The sequence below is a fragment of the Wickerhamomyces ciferrii genome, contig 00153 (assembly GCF_000313485.1).
Source record: "Wickerhamomyces ciferrii WGS project CAIF00000000 data, strain NRRL Y-1031 F-60-10, contig 00153, whole genome shotgun sequence".
NCBI classification, from domain to species: domain Eukaryota; kingdom Fungi; phylum Ascomycota; class Saccharomycetes; order Phaffomycetales; family Wickerhamomycetaceae; genus Hansenula; species Hansenula ciferrii.
This window is the reverse complement of record NW_011887587.1, coordinates 45,214-58,977: the sequence shown is the minus strand read 5'-3', so window position 1 is coordinate 58,977 and position 13,764 is coordinate 45,214. Positions and strand designations below refer to the sequence as shown.

The following is a 13,764-nucleotide window of genomic DNA, read 5'->3' as shown; positions in this document are numbered from 1 at the left end:
TGTATTCTATTTTATTCAATTGATTAAATTATTATAGCTATTATACAAAAATCATGGGTGTTATCGTTTTAACTGGTGCTTCAAGAGGTATGTATTGGGATCTTTATTAGGTTCATAAGTGATCATTATTGACACATTATCTAGGTATTGGTGCTTCAATTGCTGAAATTTTATTACAAAATCAAGAAAATAAACTTGTTGTAGTTGCTCGTTCTGAAAAACCATTAATTGAATTACAAAACAAATATGGTAAAGATAGAGTTGTCTATGTTGCTGGTGATCTTTCAAATGAATCAATTTCTGAAAAGATTATAACTACTGCAATCGATTCATTTGGTAAAATTGATTCAATTATTGCCAATGCAGGTGTTTTGAACCCTGTGGATAAAATTGCAAATGCTAAAATTAACGAATGGAAAGAATTATTTAATATTAATTTCTTTTCCATTGTTCAATTAGTTTCAAATGCCTTACCACATTTAAGATCTTCAAAAGGTAATGTTGTTATTGTTTCCTCAGGTGCTTCAACTAAATATTATGATGCTTGGGGTGCTTATGGTTCTTCAAAAGCTGCTATAAATCATTTTGCAATTCAATTAGCTGGTGAAGAAAAAGATGTTTCAATTGTTTCTGTTGCTCCAGGTGTTGTTGATACTAATATGCAAAATGATATTAGAGATAAATGTAAGTATTAATTAAACAATTAACTAGAAGATATAGTACTAACATATTATTCCAGTTGGTAAAAATATGTCTGATGAACATATTAAACGTTTTAATGATTTGAAATCAAATAATGAACTTCTTGATCCAACTATTCCAGCTACTATCTATGCTAATTTGGCTCAAAATGGGTTTAATAATGAAATTAATGGTAAATATTTAAGATATAGTGATGAAATATTAAAACCATACTCAAAGAAATAAAAATAACTGATAAATACTTTGAAATATAAGTTTATAATACTTACGCCAAAGTAGGAAAGGTTATGAAGCACCGTCGCGAAATTCTCGATTTTAATTGTTTATACCAAAGATCGTGAACGATTTCATGTATCAAAATGACCTCTAAGATTCAATCTGTCTAAGATTTGAGATATATACCCATCAAAATGATGATGCAAAGAGTTATCTTGGGCTCAAGAATTGCTTCAAAGAGAAGTATTTCTCAATTCGCTACTTTGAGATCAAATTCATTAATTAATTCCCGTTTTTATTCAACTTCTAAACAACAATCATCATCATCATCATCAACTCCACCACCACCACCACCACAAAATCAACATAGAGGTAAAATTGCTCTAATTTTAGGTGCCTTAGCAATTGGTTCCACATTGTTTTCAATTTCATATCAAAAATCAGGTCCAGTTGAATTAATCGAACCTGCAAAGCAAAAAGCTTTTAAAAATGGTGATGTTTCAGTTATTTTCGTTCTTGGTGGTCCAGGTGCTGGTAAAGGTACTCAATGTGCTAGATTAGTTAATGATTACGGATTCATTCATTTATCAGCTGGTGATTTATTAAGAGCTGAACAAAAAAGACCAGGTTCACAATATGGTGAATTAATTGCACAAAATATTCGTGATGGTGTTATAGTTCCACAAGAAGTTACTATTGCCCTTTTGAAAAATGCAATGAAGGAAAATTTTGATAAAGGTAATACTAGATTTTTGATTGATGGATTCCCACGTAAAATGGATCAAGCTATAACATTTGAAGATGAAATTGCAACAAGTTCATTTACTTTATTTTTTGAATGTCCTGAAGAAGTTATGTTAAAACGTTTATTAGAAAGAGGTAAGACAAGTGGTCGTGCTGATGATAATATCGAAAGTATAAAGAAAAGATTTAGAACTTTTATTGAAACAAGTTATCCAGTTGTTGAATATTTTGATAAACAAGGTAAAGTTGTTAAACTTTCTTGTGATCGTACTGTTGATGATGTTTATTCTGAAGTTAAAAAAGCTATAAAAGATAAAATTAACATTGAAACCAAATAGAAAACTTCATGAAGTTGAATTATATAGAAATTTGTGCATAAGATTTGATTTTTTGAATATGTTTGTATTTGTAGTTGAAACTATTTTGATGATGCCCGCGAATCAAATTTTAATGTCAAAACAAAAACATAACAAATAAACTTGATCAAACGCCAATTATCAACTCTCTAAGCTCAATCCATACTATACTTTTAGAGGATAAGCTACAAATACAATGGGTAAACCAAAGAATCACAAGAAAAACAAAATACCCATTGAAACGGTCTATATAGCACCACCTAAAAATGTCCAAACTGAAGAAGTAGAATATGATCCAAAGACTAGAGTTACTGATCCATTTGAAAATGATTTGGATTTTTTGTTAACAACTACAGCTCATACTACAGTAGAAGGTCCATTATCTTCAACATCAACAAATATCAAATCAAATAAATCATCTTCATTACCAATTGATCAAATAGAGCAAAGCCAAGTACCTAACGAATCATCAAAACCAAAAGTTACCAAAAAGACTAAAAAAGAAATCTTAAGTTTTGATATAAGTTTCTCATCAGATGATGATGAAAAAGATGATATTGGTAATATGGAAAGCATAGATGAAGTAATAACGACCAATCCATCATTCTCTAAGAAAAGCAATATAAATAGAGGTACAAAACCTAAAACTAGTGAAGAATACCTTGCAAAAGAATTAGGTCTTGATTCATCAGATACAGATGATTCATCATCAGATTTTGATGCTGATTATGATAGTGATGCTGAAGATTTTGATCTTGTCAATGAACTTTATGAAAAATTAAACATTAAAGATTTTAGTGATTCTATTATTGGTGAAGAATTAGATGAAGATGAAGAAGAGCAAAATGGTCAAATCAAAAACAAACCACCAAAAAAGAGAAAACCAAGGTCCAAAAAACCACGGGAATCTAAAGAACCTAAAAAAGATGAAAATAAATCGCAGACTGATGATATAGAGAAGAAGAAAAGTAATAGAAAATCTAGAAGTGATAGAAGACGTATAAAGAGAGAAGCAGAACGTCAAAACAATAATGAAAAATCAGAGAATTTGAATAAGACAGAATCTAAACAAGGATCAAAAGACTCGACTGAATCTAAAAGCAAACAACAACTTTCAAATAAATCAAAGAATAACAAGAAGGATACCAAAAACCCACAAGATAAGAATATTGAACCTCATTTTAAATCACAAGAACAAAAGCCAGATAAACCAAATAAACCAAGATGGGCAATTGCAGCAAGTAAGAAGGGTAATTTGAAACAAAAAAATTTTAAAAATGATGAATTAAAACCAAAAGGGAAAGAAAATAAATCAAATGATAATAATGATAAGCCTCACGTCTTGACAAGATCACAATTGATTAATCAAGAATCTGGATCTAAAAAGGAAAAAATACCTAATTTTGGAGATTCTAAAAAATCATCAAGATCATCAAGATCAAAGAAACCAAGAGAAAAATCTGAAAAGAAAGGTTCAGAGACGGCTAATACTAATTCTAGTGAAGTTAAATCCAAAGATTGAAGAAATACTGATGATTTATGATAAAGATTAAATAGTATTATGCATTATGTTATATATATCTTTTTCTTTTTTAATTAACCATTACTTTCATTATTCACTCTCAATTTCCATTATAGCATCATCATCATCACTTGAATCATCACCATTGATTAAATCTGTAGCTCTTTGTTCAATACTTTGATTTAAAGTATTTGAATTATTATTTATTATATTTTTTTGTCTATTAAATAATGGTGTTACATTATTTTTTTGATAATTTAAAGTATTCGAATTTAATTGTAATAATTCATTTGAACGTTTGAAAAAAATTGAACCATTTGATGATATATGATTTTCCTCTGATGATAATCCATTTTCTTCAAGTGCTCTTCTCATTAAATCTTTTGCAACTGGATCATTATTATTTATTGATAAAGCATGATGTAAATTTTCAATTGATTTATTAAAATCACCCAATTTTAAATGAATTAATCCAATTGCTGAATAAATATTTGAATCATTATTATTTATTCTCAGAACTTTTTCAAAACAATATAAAGCTCTTGGAAATAAATTCAATCTTCTATAAACATGACCTAAATTTGCATGAATTGATTGCCATGCTTTTGAATCTGAATCAATTTTTTTAGCAACACTTAATGCTTGAGTAAAATAATTTTCTGCACTTTCAAGATGATTTTTATGATAATAAATAACACCTAATTCATTTAATAATAATGGATCCATTGTACATATAGAATATGAAGATAGTAAATATTCTTCCGCCAGTATTAAATTACTCATTTGTAAATATTGCATACCTAAAAATAAATTTGGTAAATGAGTTCCAGGGAAAAATCTTGATGCAGTGGAATAAGCTGATATAGCTTGTTCATGTTCACCTTCAGCGGCAAACGTATGAGCAAATCCAATCCAAGCTTGACCAAAATTTGGATCTAAAAGTGAAGATTTAAGGAAAAATTTTCTTGCTTCTGTTATACGATTTATTGATAAATAATAAATTCCAATAGCTAACCATGAAATTGAATGCTTTGGGTAATGAGCTGCTAATCTATGAGCAGTATAAAATAATTTATTTTTACCACCAATTTCATGAAGACATGAAAGATAAGTTGGTAATGTTGCAAAATTAAATTCATCTTTATTCAAGATTTTTTCACAAATTTCTAAAGATTTTTGAAATTTACATTGCATAAACAATAAATCAGCTTTACTTAATAAAACATCATTATTTTCACCCAAATTATATTCTTCATTCAATTTCAATTCTGCATCTTCAAATTTATCACCATTAACATATTTGTTAATTCTTGTTGTATATAATGCTTTAATTAAATCACCATTTTCATCAGCATCTTGGAAATCCAATAAGGATAAAAGTTCCCATTCTTCTAATGGAGTCAACATATTATTTCGTATCATTTCATCAAAAGCTTCAAAACATTTCACATCAACTAAGATTGCTTCTTTAAAACAATCTTTTGCTCTTTCCAGATTATTTAAACGAGCATATATTTGACCTCTTATAAAACATAATGAAGCCTCAAGTTTTATACCACCATCTAAATTCTTAACATGTTGTGCTTCAGATTTAAAAGGATTTGTCTCACCAACTATATCTAAAGCTTCATCAAATTTTTCTAATTTCATAAGACAAAGTGCAGATAAATATCTACAACTAACACTTGAAGAATCCAGATTATTCTTAGATAATAATTGTCTTGCTCTATAATAATTCCCATTTGAATATAGCACCTGTGCAAGCCAAAAGGCATCATTAGGATCATTTGTTAACGAAAGAACTTTATCACCAATATATTCAGCAGTTTTGTAATGATGTTGCATTAGTGCATCATGTCTCCAAAGTCTCAATTTCTCAGCCTGTGATAAGTTGTTGATGGAATTGTCACTTGTATTAGCACTTCTAGCACCTCCATTCCCCAAACTGGAGCGGTTGAAGTTCCCACTAGATGGTGATTCAGCACTAGCATTTGCAGCTAAAGGACTTGGGAACAAAGGTTGATTTGGAGTGGACCGTAGCGTATCATATGTTCTGTTAGCAACCAGTGGCGATATGGCGAGCGTTGAGTTGTGCTGCGAGGGACTGGCGGGCATCCTTGTAATCCTTTAAACCTCTTCAAAAACCCTTTGAATTCCTTTAAATTCCTTTAAATCCAATACTTTTGTTTCTAAAAAGTGTTGATGTTTTGATTTTAATTTTATGTAAACAAAAGATCAATAAAACGCATTCGCGAAAGAAAATCAAAAAGAATTCGCGATTTCGCGAAAGCTGTCAATTTTTTTTTTTTTTTTCTTTTTGGTGCGTCATTTGAAGAGTCATAATTAAGCCAGCATTATAAAAAGATAAGATATTGGAATTTTTCAGACTTGAACATTTTTCATCAATTGAAATACTTTATATTCATAATTATAGAGACAATTATATTGAACATAACCATATCACAATGACTAAACCAGTTACACTACATTTAAGAGCTGAGAAAAAACCATTAGAAGCTCGTGCAGCTTTAACCCCAAATTCTACTAAACAATTAATTCAAGCAGGTTTCACTGTTTATGTTGAAGAATCAAAACAAAGTGCTTTTGATGCTCAAGAATATGCTAAAGTTGGTGCTAAAATAGTACCAGAAGATTCATGGAAATATGCTCCAACTGATCGTATAATTATTGGATTAAAAGAATTACCTGAAGAAGATACTTTCCCATTAATTCATGAACATATTCAATTTGCTCATTGTTATAAAAATCAAGGTGGATGGCAAGATGTCTTGAGTCGTTACGCTAGAGGTAATGGTACTTTATATGATTTAGAATTCTTGGAAAATGATCAAGGTAGAAGAGTTGCAGCTTTTGGATTTTATGCTGGGTTTGCAGGTGCAGCTTTAGGTGTTAAAGATTGGGCTTTTAAAAATACTCATCCAGATTCTGAAGATTTAAAAGGTGTTGAACCATATAAAAGTGAAGATTCATTAGTTGAAGATGTTAAAAAAGATTTAAATAAAGCCTTATCAAAAGGTGCTAAAAAACCAACAGTTTTAATTATTGGTGCTTTAGGTCGTTGTGGTTCAGGTGCAATTGAATTACTAACAAAAGCTGGTATTCCAGAGGAAAACATTAAAAAATGGGATATCAAAGAAACTTCAAAAGGTGGTCCATTCAAAGAAATTGCAGAATCTGATATTTTCATTAATTGTATTTATTTATCAAAACCAATCCCACCTTTTATTAATTATGAATTATTAAATAATTCAAATAGAAAATTAAGAACAGTTGTTGATGTTTCAGCTGATACAACAAATCCACATAATCCAATTCCAATTTATTCAATTGCTACAGTTTTCGATAAACCAACAGTTAAAGTTAATACAACAAAAGGTCCAAAATTATCTGTTGTTTCAATTGATCATTTACCTTCTTTATTACCAAGAGAAGCTTCAGAATTTTTCGCAAAAGATTTATTACCATCTTTATTACAATTACCAAATAGAAAAACTGCAAATGTTTGGGTTAAAGCTGAAAAATTATATAAACATCATGTTAAACGTTTAAATAGAGAACAAAAATTATAGATAAAAAGCAAAATTATTGTTTGATACAATTATATAGTTCTTAATTTACATTATTATTCTCTATTATACAGTAGTTTTATTCTAATTCAACAGAAACTTTCGGAGTATTCTTCTTTTTAGATTTTTTACTCTTTTTAGTTTTCTTACTTTCACCTTTCATTATTCTTTTCAATTCTTCTTGATCAGCTTCATTTTCACTTTCACTTGCACTTGCAACATCATCATCATCAATAGAATCAAATCTTCTTTTCATAGTTTCAAATTTCTCAACACTTTCCGATGAAACTTCAATACAATTTAATCTTTGTCCTGTATTATAAACTGCAATTTGATCTTTTAAATTTAAATCCCATATAACTATATTCCCATCTGAAGAAATTGAAATTAGGTAAATTTCTTTATCAACTTTATATAATTTAAAATCTTTAATACGATTTGTATGACCAATTAATGTAAATTTTGGTTCTGGTTTTATTTCTTCATCATCATCTTTTTCATTAATTAAATCTTTTAATTCATAAAATTCTAATGAACCATTACCTAACCCAACAACAACATATTCCACATCATTAATTTCATAAATTTCTAAATGCATTAAAGTTTTACCCAATGCTAATACATTAACAATACTTGCATTTGATGTCTTATAAACCAAAAGTTTATTTAATAATCCAACAAGGAAATATCCACCATCTAATGACCATCTAACAAATTCACCATTTTGCCAATCATTTTTAATCTTCAAATTAGCAGCTTTTTTAACAGTCATTAAATTCCATAATCTAATTGTTTTATCATCACCAACACTAACTGCAATTCTACCAGTTGGATGTATAGCAAGATCATTAATTCTTCCCTGATGACCTTTTAAAGTTCCAAAAATTTCCCAATCTTTTGTTCTCCAAATAATGATTTTCCCATCTTCAGAACCACTTAATAACCATTTACCATTACTTGTCTTACTATCATTACCAGACATTAAATCTTCATTTGAGAATTTCAAACTTGTAATACTACCTTGATGACCCAAAAGAGTACCTAATTCTTTTCTTTTTTGTAAATCATAAATCTTGATATGTTCATCATTACTACCAGTGACCAAATATCTTTTAGCAGCAGCTATAGATTTAATAGATAATGAATGTGCTTGGAAATGGAAAATTGGTTGGAATACAGGAGATTTATCTTTTTCTAATAAAATTGATAATGATAATAAATTATGTTCATATGATCCAACATAAATACGAAATTGAATTTTGTTGGAACTTAATGCTTTGGAAGCTGGGATTATTGTTGGTTTTATAACACTTGAAGGTTTTGTTTTAGCCATCTTTTTGTTAAATATATATCTATACTTTTGATCAACTTGTAATACTAAAGAAGTTGTAGTTTTGTTAAATTTTGTATAGACCGGTATTAATTTTTAAATTTTTCATGGTTAAGTACCACTGTCCCCGATGAGCTTCCCGGAATAACTTTATTGTCTACTTGTCTACGATATTAAAGTAATAAAGTAAAAATTTATTTATAAAAAAACACCATTAGCAAATAAAAGTAAATCAAATATTAAAATAGCCAATAACTAAACAAAAGTTTGTATAATCCATAAATCAAAAATAAGCCAAAAAATAAAGCAAAAATCAACACAGTAAATATAGCAAATATAAAGTATTAAGCACCACACTCAATTATTAACATTAATAACACTAGTAACAACTTCATTAACTTGATTAAAATGTTCATTAAACAAAACTTTAACCCTTTCATTACCCAACATGATTTTCCCCAAACCTGTTCTAATAAATTCTTGAAATTTTTCATTCCATTGAAATTCATAACCTGAATTAATCAATATAAAAAATGACATTATTAAAATTAATAAAGGTAACCAAAAAAATATTAACATTTTATCATTTTGAACATTTTTACGTTGTTGGAAAAATTTATTTAGGAAATCATCATTTTCATCTGATGATGATGTATCTGATCTTGTTGATTCTGTTCTTGTTGTTGAAAATCTTAATTTTGGTAATAAGGAATTGGTTTTTGGAGTTTTGTTTGAAGTGGATGGATATAAATCATCATATTTTGGTAAATCTTCAACATCTGAAGAATTTTGGAAAACATTTTTAACTTTATTCCATAATGAACCATCAGATTGTCTTGTAATTAAATTATTTCCAGTTAATTCATTTGAAGTTGTAGTTATATCATTAGTTGAAGGTGGAATAGTAGTCGGTGTTGTTATAGGAGTTGGATAAATCTCTTCCTCTTCTTCATCATCATCATCTTCAAAATCAGCATCTTCACCTGATCCAACTTCACCCCAAGATTCTGAATCAATTTCTTCTAATTCAACACTTTCTTCTTCTTCATCATCATCACTTTCTAAACAATCATCAGTTAATTGATCATTAATTAATCTTGAAATATGAGCACCATTTGAAAAATTTAAATTTAAATCAAATTCATCAATAGAAAAAATTGATGAATTATTTGAAGAATTTGAAAATTTTCTTTGATGATCAACTAAATCATCATCATTAAACAGTTCTTTAACACCTCCCTGAGCTAAATCTTTTGGAACTAAACCATTATTAGATCTTGCCATCAAATTAGCTTTAAATTTAATCAACATCTCCACCGAAGATTTATCACCACTTAAACTAGCCATATGCAGGGGAGTAAATCCATTAATATCCCTAGAATCAACACGGGCACCTTTTTTCAATAATAATGAAACTAAAAGAGTATATTTTTTTAAACATGATAAATGTAATAAAGTTTGACCTTCTTGGGTACATAATGACCAATTTGGATTATTTGGCAAATGATTAATAACTTTTAATACTAATTCTTCATCATTTAATGAAGATAAATTCATTGAATTTATATTAATATTATTATTGGTACTATTGTTGTTATTATTACCTTCATCAGAACCAATGATTTTTCTTGCTATATTTCTTGCATCTTCTAATTTCCCATTCATTTTTAATCCAACAATTTGTAATGCCAATTCAATTAATTGTCGATCACTATCATCAAGATATGTGAAAACCGAAGTATTAATCATATCAAAGTTTGATGAACCATCTTCATTTTCATTCTCTTCAAATGAAACAATAACTTGTCCCGGGACAGCAGCAGGAGGTAAATATGTAACTATAGTAGAATCACTCCAACATTGAGTTGATAATGCTTTATTATTACCAAATTTAACTGTCAAGCCTTGTCTAAAATTTGAACCTAATAATGTGATTTCAACACCACCTCTCAGAGGACCCTGGGATGGAATAATTCTTTGAATTGAAGGTAATGTTGTGTTTATAGTTGAAATTTGTTGTAAGTTATTTGATGGAGAAATTGGATCAATTGATTCTTTTTTAATTGATGAAGATGAATTATAACCATTAAATAAAGTTGATGGTTTCCTAGAGGGGATGATGTTTAACCCATCAGATAATTCTGGAGACCAAGTTTTCTTTCTTTTAAAAATTCTTGAATCAGTTGTATGAGGTTCTGAACTATCTTCTTCAATTGAAGTTGGTGATAATGGTTGAGAAATATGAGAATTATTATTTGATTGATCATTTGAATCATCTAGGGTTTTCTTTCTATCCATAATCATTATTGGAGTTGATACATGTTTTGCTAAAATTTCATCTTTTGAATTTTTTAATATAAATAATAATTTAAAACCTTTTGATTCTTGATGATGTCTACAATAACAAACTAATCTTGCAGAGATATCCAAATCTTTTGAAGTTGTACTTGATGATGATGGTTGTGGGAATGATATGATTTCTTTACAATTGAAAATGATTGCACGCTTGGAAGTATTTGTTCCCCAATTTAAATTATCACTTATACCAGATTTTCTTCTTGATGCTCTTTTTTGTTCTCTTTTGATACATCTTGGACAAATATTACAAGATTTTGAATTTGAACTTGTCAAGACAAAAGTATCTAAGAATAAAATATTTTGTTTAAGATCTTCAGGTAATTCATCATTTTTTAAACATAATTTTTGTTTGGCAATTGTATCTGAAGGTAAATGCACAAGAAATTGTGGTGGTGGAGGAGAAACTGATAATTCAATTTTAATTTGAGTTTCAACACGTGAATAATTTGGTAAGTTCTTGATGTTCATCTTATAAGGTAAAGAATTTGAATCAATATCTAAATATTCTTGTGGTAATTGATTATTAAATTTTGTTGGAATATCTTTACCAAATTTTAAATTTGAAAGGATATCTTTTGATTGTTGGAACATGGAATTATGTGGTTGTGGTATTTCATTTATTGATATTGGAGTTGTATAAATTTCATTTTTGGAAGTATCAGGACTTGTTAAATCAATTGAATTTGGTGTAGTTGCATTTATTCCATAGTTATTATCATTGTTATTAGTATTATCATTTGATTGATTGAAATATAAGAAATCATTCTTGTTTAGATCGTCAGTTAAGAAGCTTTGAAATAGTTCATCATCATGAGGAGCTTGACCTTGTGGTACTTGTTGTGGTGGTACTTGTTGTACTTGTTGTTGTTGACTTTGATCTTCATATAATCTTTTATCTAGGAACTCATCCAAGATATCGAAATCCTCATCTTGTTTCAAGTCCAAGTCAATGGACTCTTGTAGTTTGATAGACATTGTGATACCTTTGATACACTTTGTCTAGTGGGTTGTGTGTTGTTTGTTGTTTGTTGTTTGTTGATGGAATTGCCGTTGTTGTTCAATTGTTTATTAGCTGTTTTTCTCAGTAAAATATTTTCAACGCGAAGGAAAGTAAAATAATATAAGAATATAATAGTAATACAAAGATATAGTAAAAATATAATATAATAGTATAGATACAACGATATAAATGTTCTAGTGTTGTTCTACGTGTTCTTTATAGTATAGATTGTCTCATTGTTGGTTGTTGAGTCTGTGTATTCCCATTATGACTTATCCCTTTATTCATAGTGGCTCTGTTGAATAAGACTCCCAACAAAACCAACGGAAGTGAACAACACTAAACACTAAACACCAGCTAAATGAACCATGAAACCATAGAACAGAGTCACAGTATCAGAACATTCTAGAAGAGTGGTACTACATTATTATATTATTATATATCTATAATACATTGTTAATTGATTATTCTTATACTATGATATTCCTATACTCTTATATTCTTATTCGTATAATAGTAATAGTAATAAAAGTATTCAGAGTAAATCTAGATTATTTTATTACATAATATTTACCCTGCCTTTGAACTTTCCCACATTCATCGAAATCTTGAAATAAACATCAAAGGTGTGTTATATTATATATGGTATTACTAGTGATTTATATATTATACAACAATGGGGTTTAAAAACACTTTATACGTCACTGGTATGTATTACTACTTATACTTATGATTACTAGTACTAACAACATCTCCAGGTTTCTCAAGAGAAACAAAAGCTAAAGATTTAGCTATAGATTTTGAAAAGTAAGTTATATTAAATCATTATTATTATTTTATTTTGTATTTTTTGTTTTGTTATTGATTTATACCCTAATACCCTTTTTATTCTTTACTTCTTCTACTTTTACTTTTTCATGATTAACTTGATTTTAGTTTCACCTTCAACATATCAAAAAAGGCGAATCAATTTAAAAATCAATGTTTAAATCAATATAACCATTCATTCAAATAATCAATCAATTCATTCAATTCAATTCAATTTTTCAAATCATTTCTTATATCCCTTTATATATATATATATCAACCCATTCAATCAATCAACTTTCAACTCAAAAACTCAAAATAAAATAATTCAATATCAATATTTCAATCTCATACAACAGAACATTCAAATTAACAATCAATTTTCAAGATTCGGTACTCTAGTAAGAGTAGACCTCCCACCAACAAAAACTCCAGATGGTCCACCATTTGCATTTGTTGAATTTCAAGATTTAAAAGATGCAGAAACCGCATTAGAATTAGATCAAAAACCATTTTCATTAGATGATTCATCAATATTAACTGTTCAATGGGCAAAATCTGAACCTCATCCTTCAGGTGGTGGGTTTAGAGGTGGTCCTCGTGGTGGTTTTGGTGGTCGTGGTGGTTTTAGAAGTGGGTTTGGTGGTCCTCGTGGTGGATATGGTTATCCTTCAAGAGGTGGATATGGTTATGGTGGTCGTGGTGGTTATGGAGGTGGATATGGTGGTTATGATGATTATGGATATGGAGGTGGATATGGAGGTGGTCGTGGTGGTTATGGAGGTCCTCCAAGAGGTGGGTACGGTGGTTATCCTCCAAGAGGTGGGTATGGATATGGTGGTGGTCGTGGAGGATTTAGAGATGATTATAGAGAAAGAGGTTATGGTGGTCCTTCAAGAGGTGGTTATGAAAGAGGTGGTGCTCCAAGACCTTCAAGAGATGAATATACCGGACCTGGTCATAGAAGAGATGATGATGATGATAGAAGACCTGATGCAAGATCTGATGGTGATTCTTATAGAGATATTTCTCCAAGAAGAGGTAGAGATGAATCTAATAATTTTGAAAATGATTCTAGAGAAAGACCAATTTCAAGATCAAGAAGTCCAAGAAGGGATTAGAAATCATATAAATATAAGTAT

General features: G+C 29.0%; 8 protein-coding genes across 8 annotated transcripts; 5 read left to right on the top strand and 3 right to left on the bottom strand.

Moving 5' to 3' along the window:
* Positions 1 to 53: 53 nt before the first annotated feature.
* BN7_4325 (3-oxoacyl-[acyl-carrier-protein] reductase) lies at positions 54 to 695 on the top strand (the record flags this gene model as incomplete). The annotated part of the gene is made up of 2 exons (XM_011275075.1): positions 54 to 75; positions 145 to 695. The coding sequence occupies 2 exons, from the start codon at positions 54 to 56 to the stop codon at positions 693 to 695; spliced, it is 573 nt and encodes a 190-aa protein (XP_011273377.1).
* A 417-nt stretch (positions 696 to 1,112) lies between these two features.
* Positions 1,113 to 2,000, top strand: BN7_4324 (bifunctional uridylate/adenylate kinase; the record flags this gene model as incomplete). The annotated part of the gene is made up of 1 exon (XM_011275074.1): positions 1,113 to 2,000. The coding sequence occupies one exon, from the start codon at positions 1,113 to 1,115 to the stop codon at positions 1,998 to 2,000; it is 888 nt and encodes a 295-aa protein (XP_011273376.1).
* Positions 2,001 to 2,214: 214 nt separating this feature from the next.
* On the top strand, positions 2,215 to 3,540 carry BN7_4323 (Muscle M-line assembly protein unc-89; the record flags this gene model as incomplete). Its single annotated transcript, XM_011275073.1, has 1 exon — positions 2,215 to 3,540. The coding sequence occupies one exon, from the start codon at positions 2,215 to 2,217 to the stop codon at positions 3,538 to 3,540; it is 1,326 nt and encodes a 441-aa protein (XP_011273375.1).
* A 90-nt stretch (positions 3,541 to 3,630) lies between these two features.
* CDC16 (anaphase promoting complex subunit CDC16) lies at positions 3,631 to 5,655 on the bottom strand (the record flags this gene model as incomplete). Its single annotated transcript, XM_011275072.1, has 1 exon — positions 3,631 to 5,655. The coding sequence occupies one exon, from the start codon at positions 5,653 to 5,655 to the stop codon at positions 3,631 to 3,633; it is 2,025 nt and encodes a 674-aa protein (XP_011273374.1).
* A 350-nt stretch (positions 5,656 to 6,005) lies between these two features.
* LYS1 (saccharopine dehydrogenase (NAD+, L-lysine-forming)) lies at positions 6,006 to 7,130 on the top strand (the record flags this gene model as incomplete). The annotated part of the gene is made up of 1 exon (XM_011275071.1): positions 6,006 to 7,130. The coding sequence occupies one exon, from the start codon at positions 6,006 to 6,008 to the stop codon at positions 7,128 to 7,130; it is 1,125 nt and encodes a 374-aa protein (XP_011273373.1).
* A 76-nt stretch (positions 7,131 to 7,206) lies between these two features.
* On the bottom strand, positions 7,207 to 8,460 carry MAK11 (Mak11p; the record flags this gene model as incomplete). The annotated part of the gene is made up of 1 exon (XM_011275070.1): positions 7,207 to 8,460. The coding sequence occupies one exon, from the start codon at positions 8,458 to 8,460 to the stop codon at positions 7,207 to 7,209; it is 1,254 nt and encodes a 417-aa protein (XP_011273372.1).
* Positions 8,461 to 8,814: 354 nt separating this feature from the next.
* Positions 8,815 to 11,790, bottom strand: MGA2 (Mga2p; the record flags this gene model as incomplete). The annotated part of the gene is made up of 1 exon (XM_011275069.1): positions 8,815 to 11,790. One exon carries the CDS (start codon positions 11,788 to 11,790, stop codon positions 8,815 to 8,817), a length of 2,976 nt encoding a protein of 991 aa, XP_011273371.1.
* Positions 11,791 to 12,491: 701 nt separating this feature from the next.
* Positions 12,492 to 13,743, top strand: BN7_4318 (Collagen alpha-5(VI) chain; the record flags this gene model as incomplete). The annotated part of the gene is made up of 2 exons (XM_011275068.1): positions 12,492 to 12,526; positions 13,011 to 13,743. 2 exons carry the CDS (start codon positions 12,492 to 12,494, stop codon positions 13,741 to 13,743), a joined length of 768 nt encoding a protein of 255 aa, XP_011273370.1.
* Positions 13,744 to 13,764: the final 21 nt, after the last annotated feature.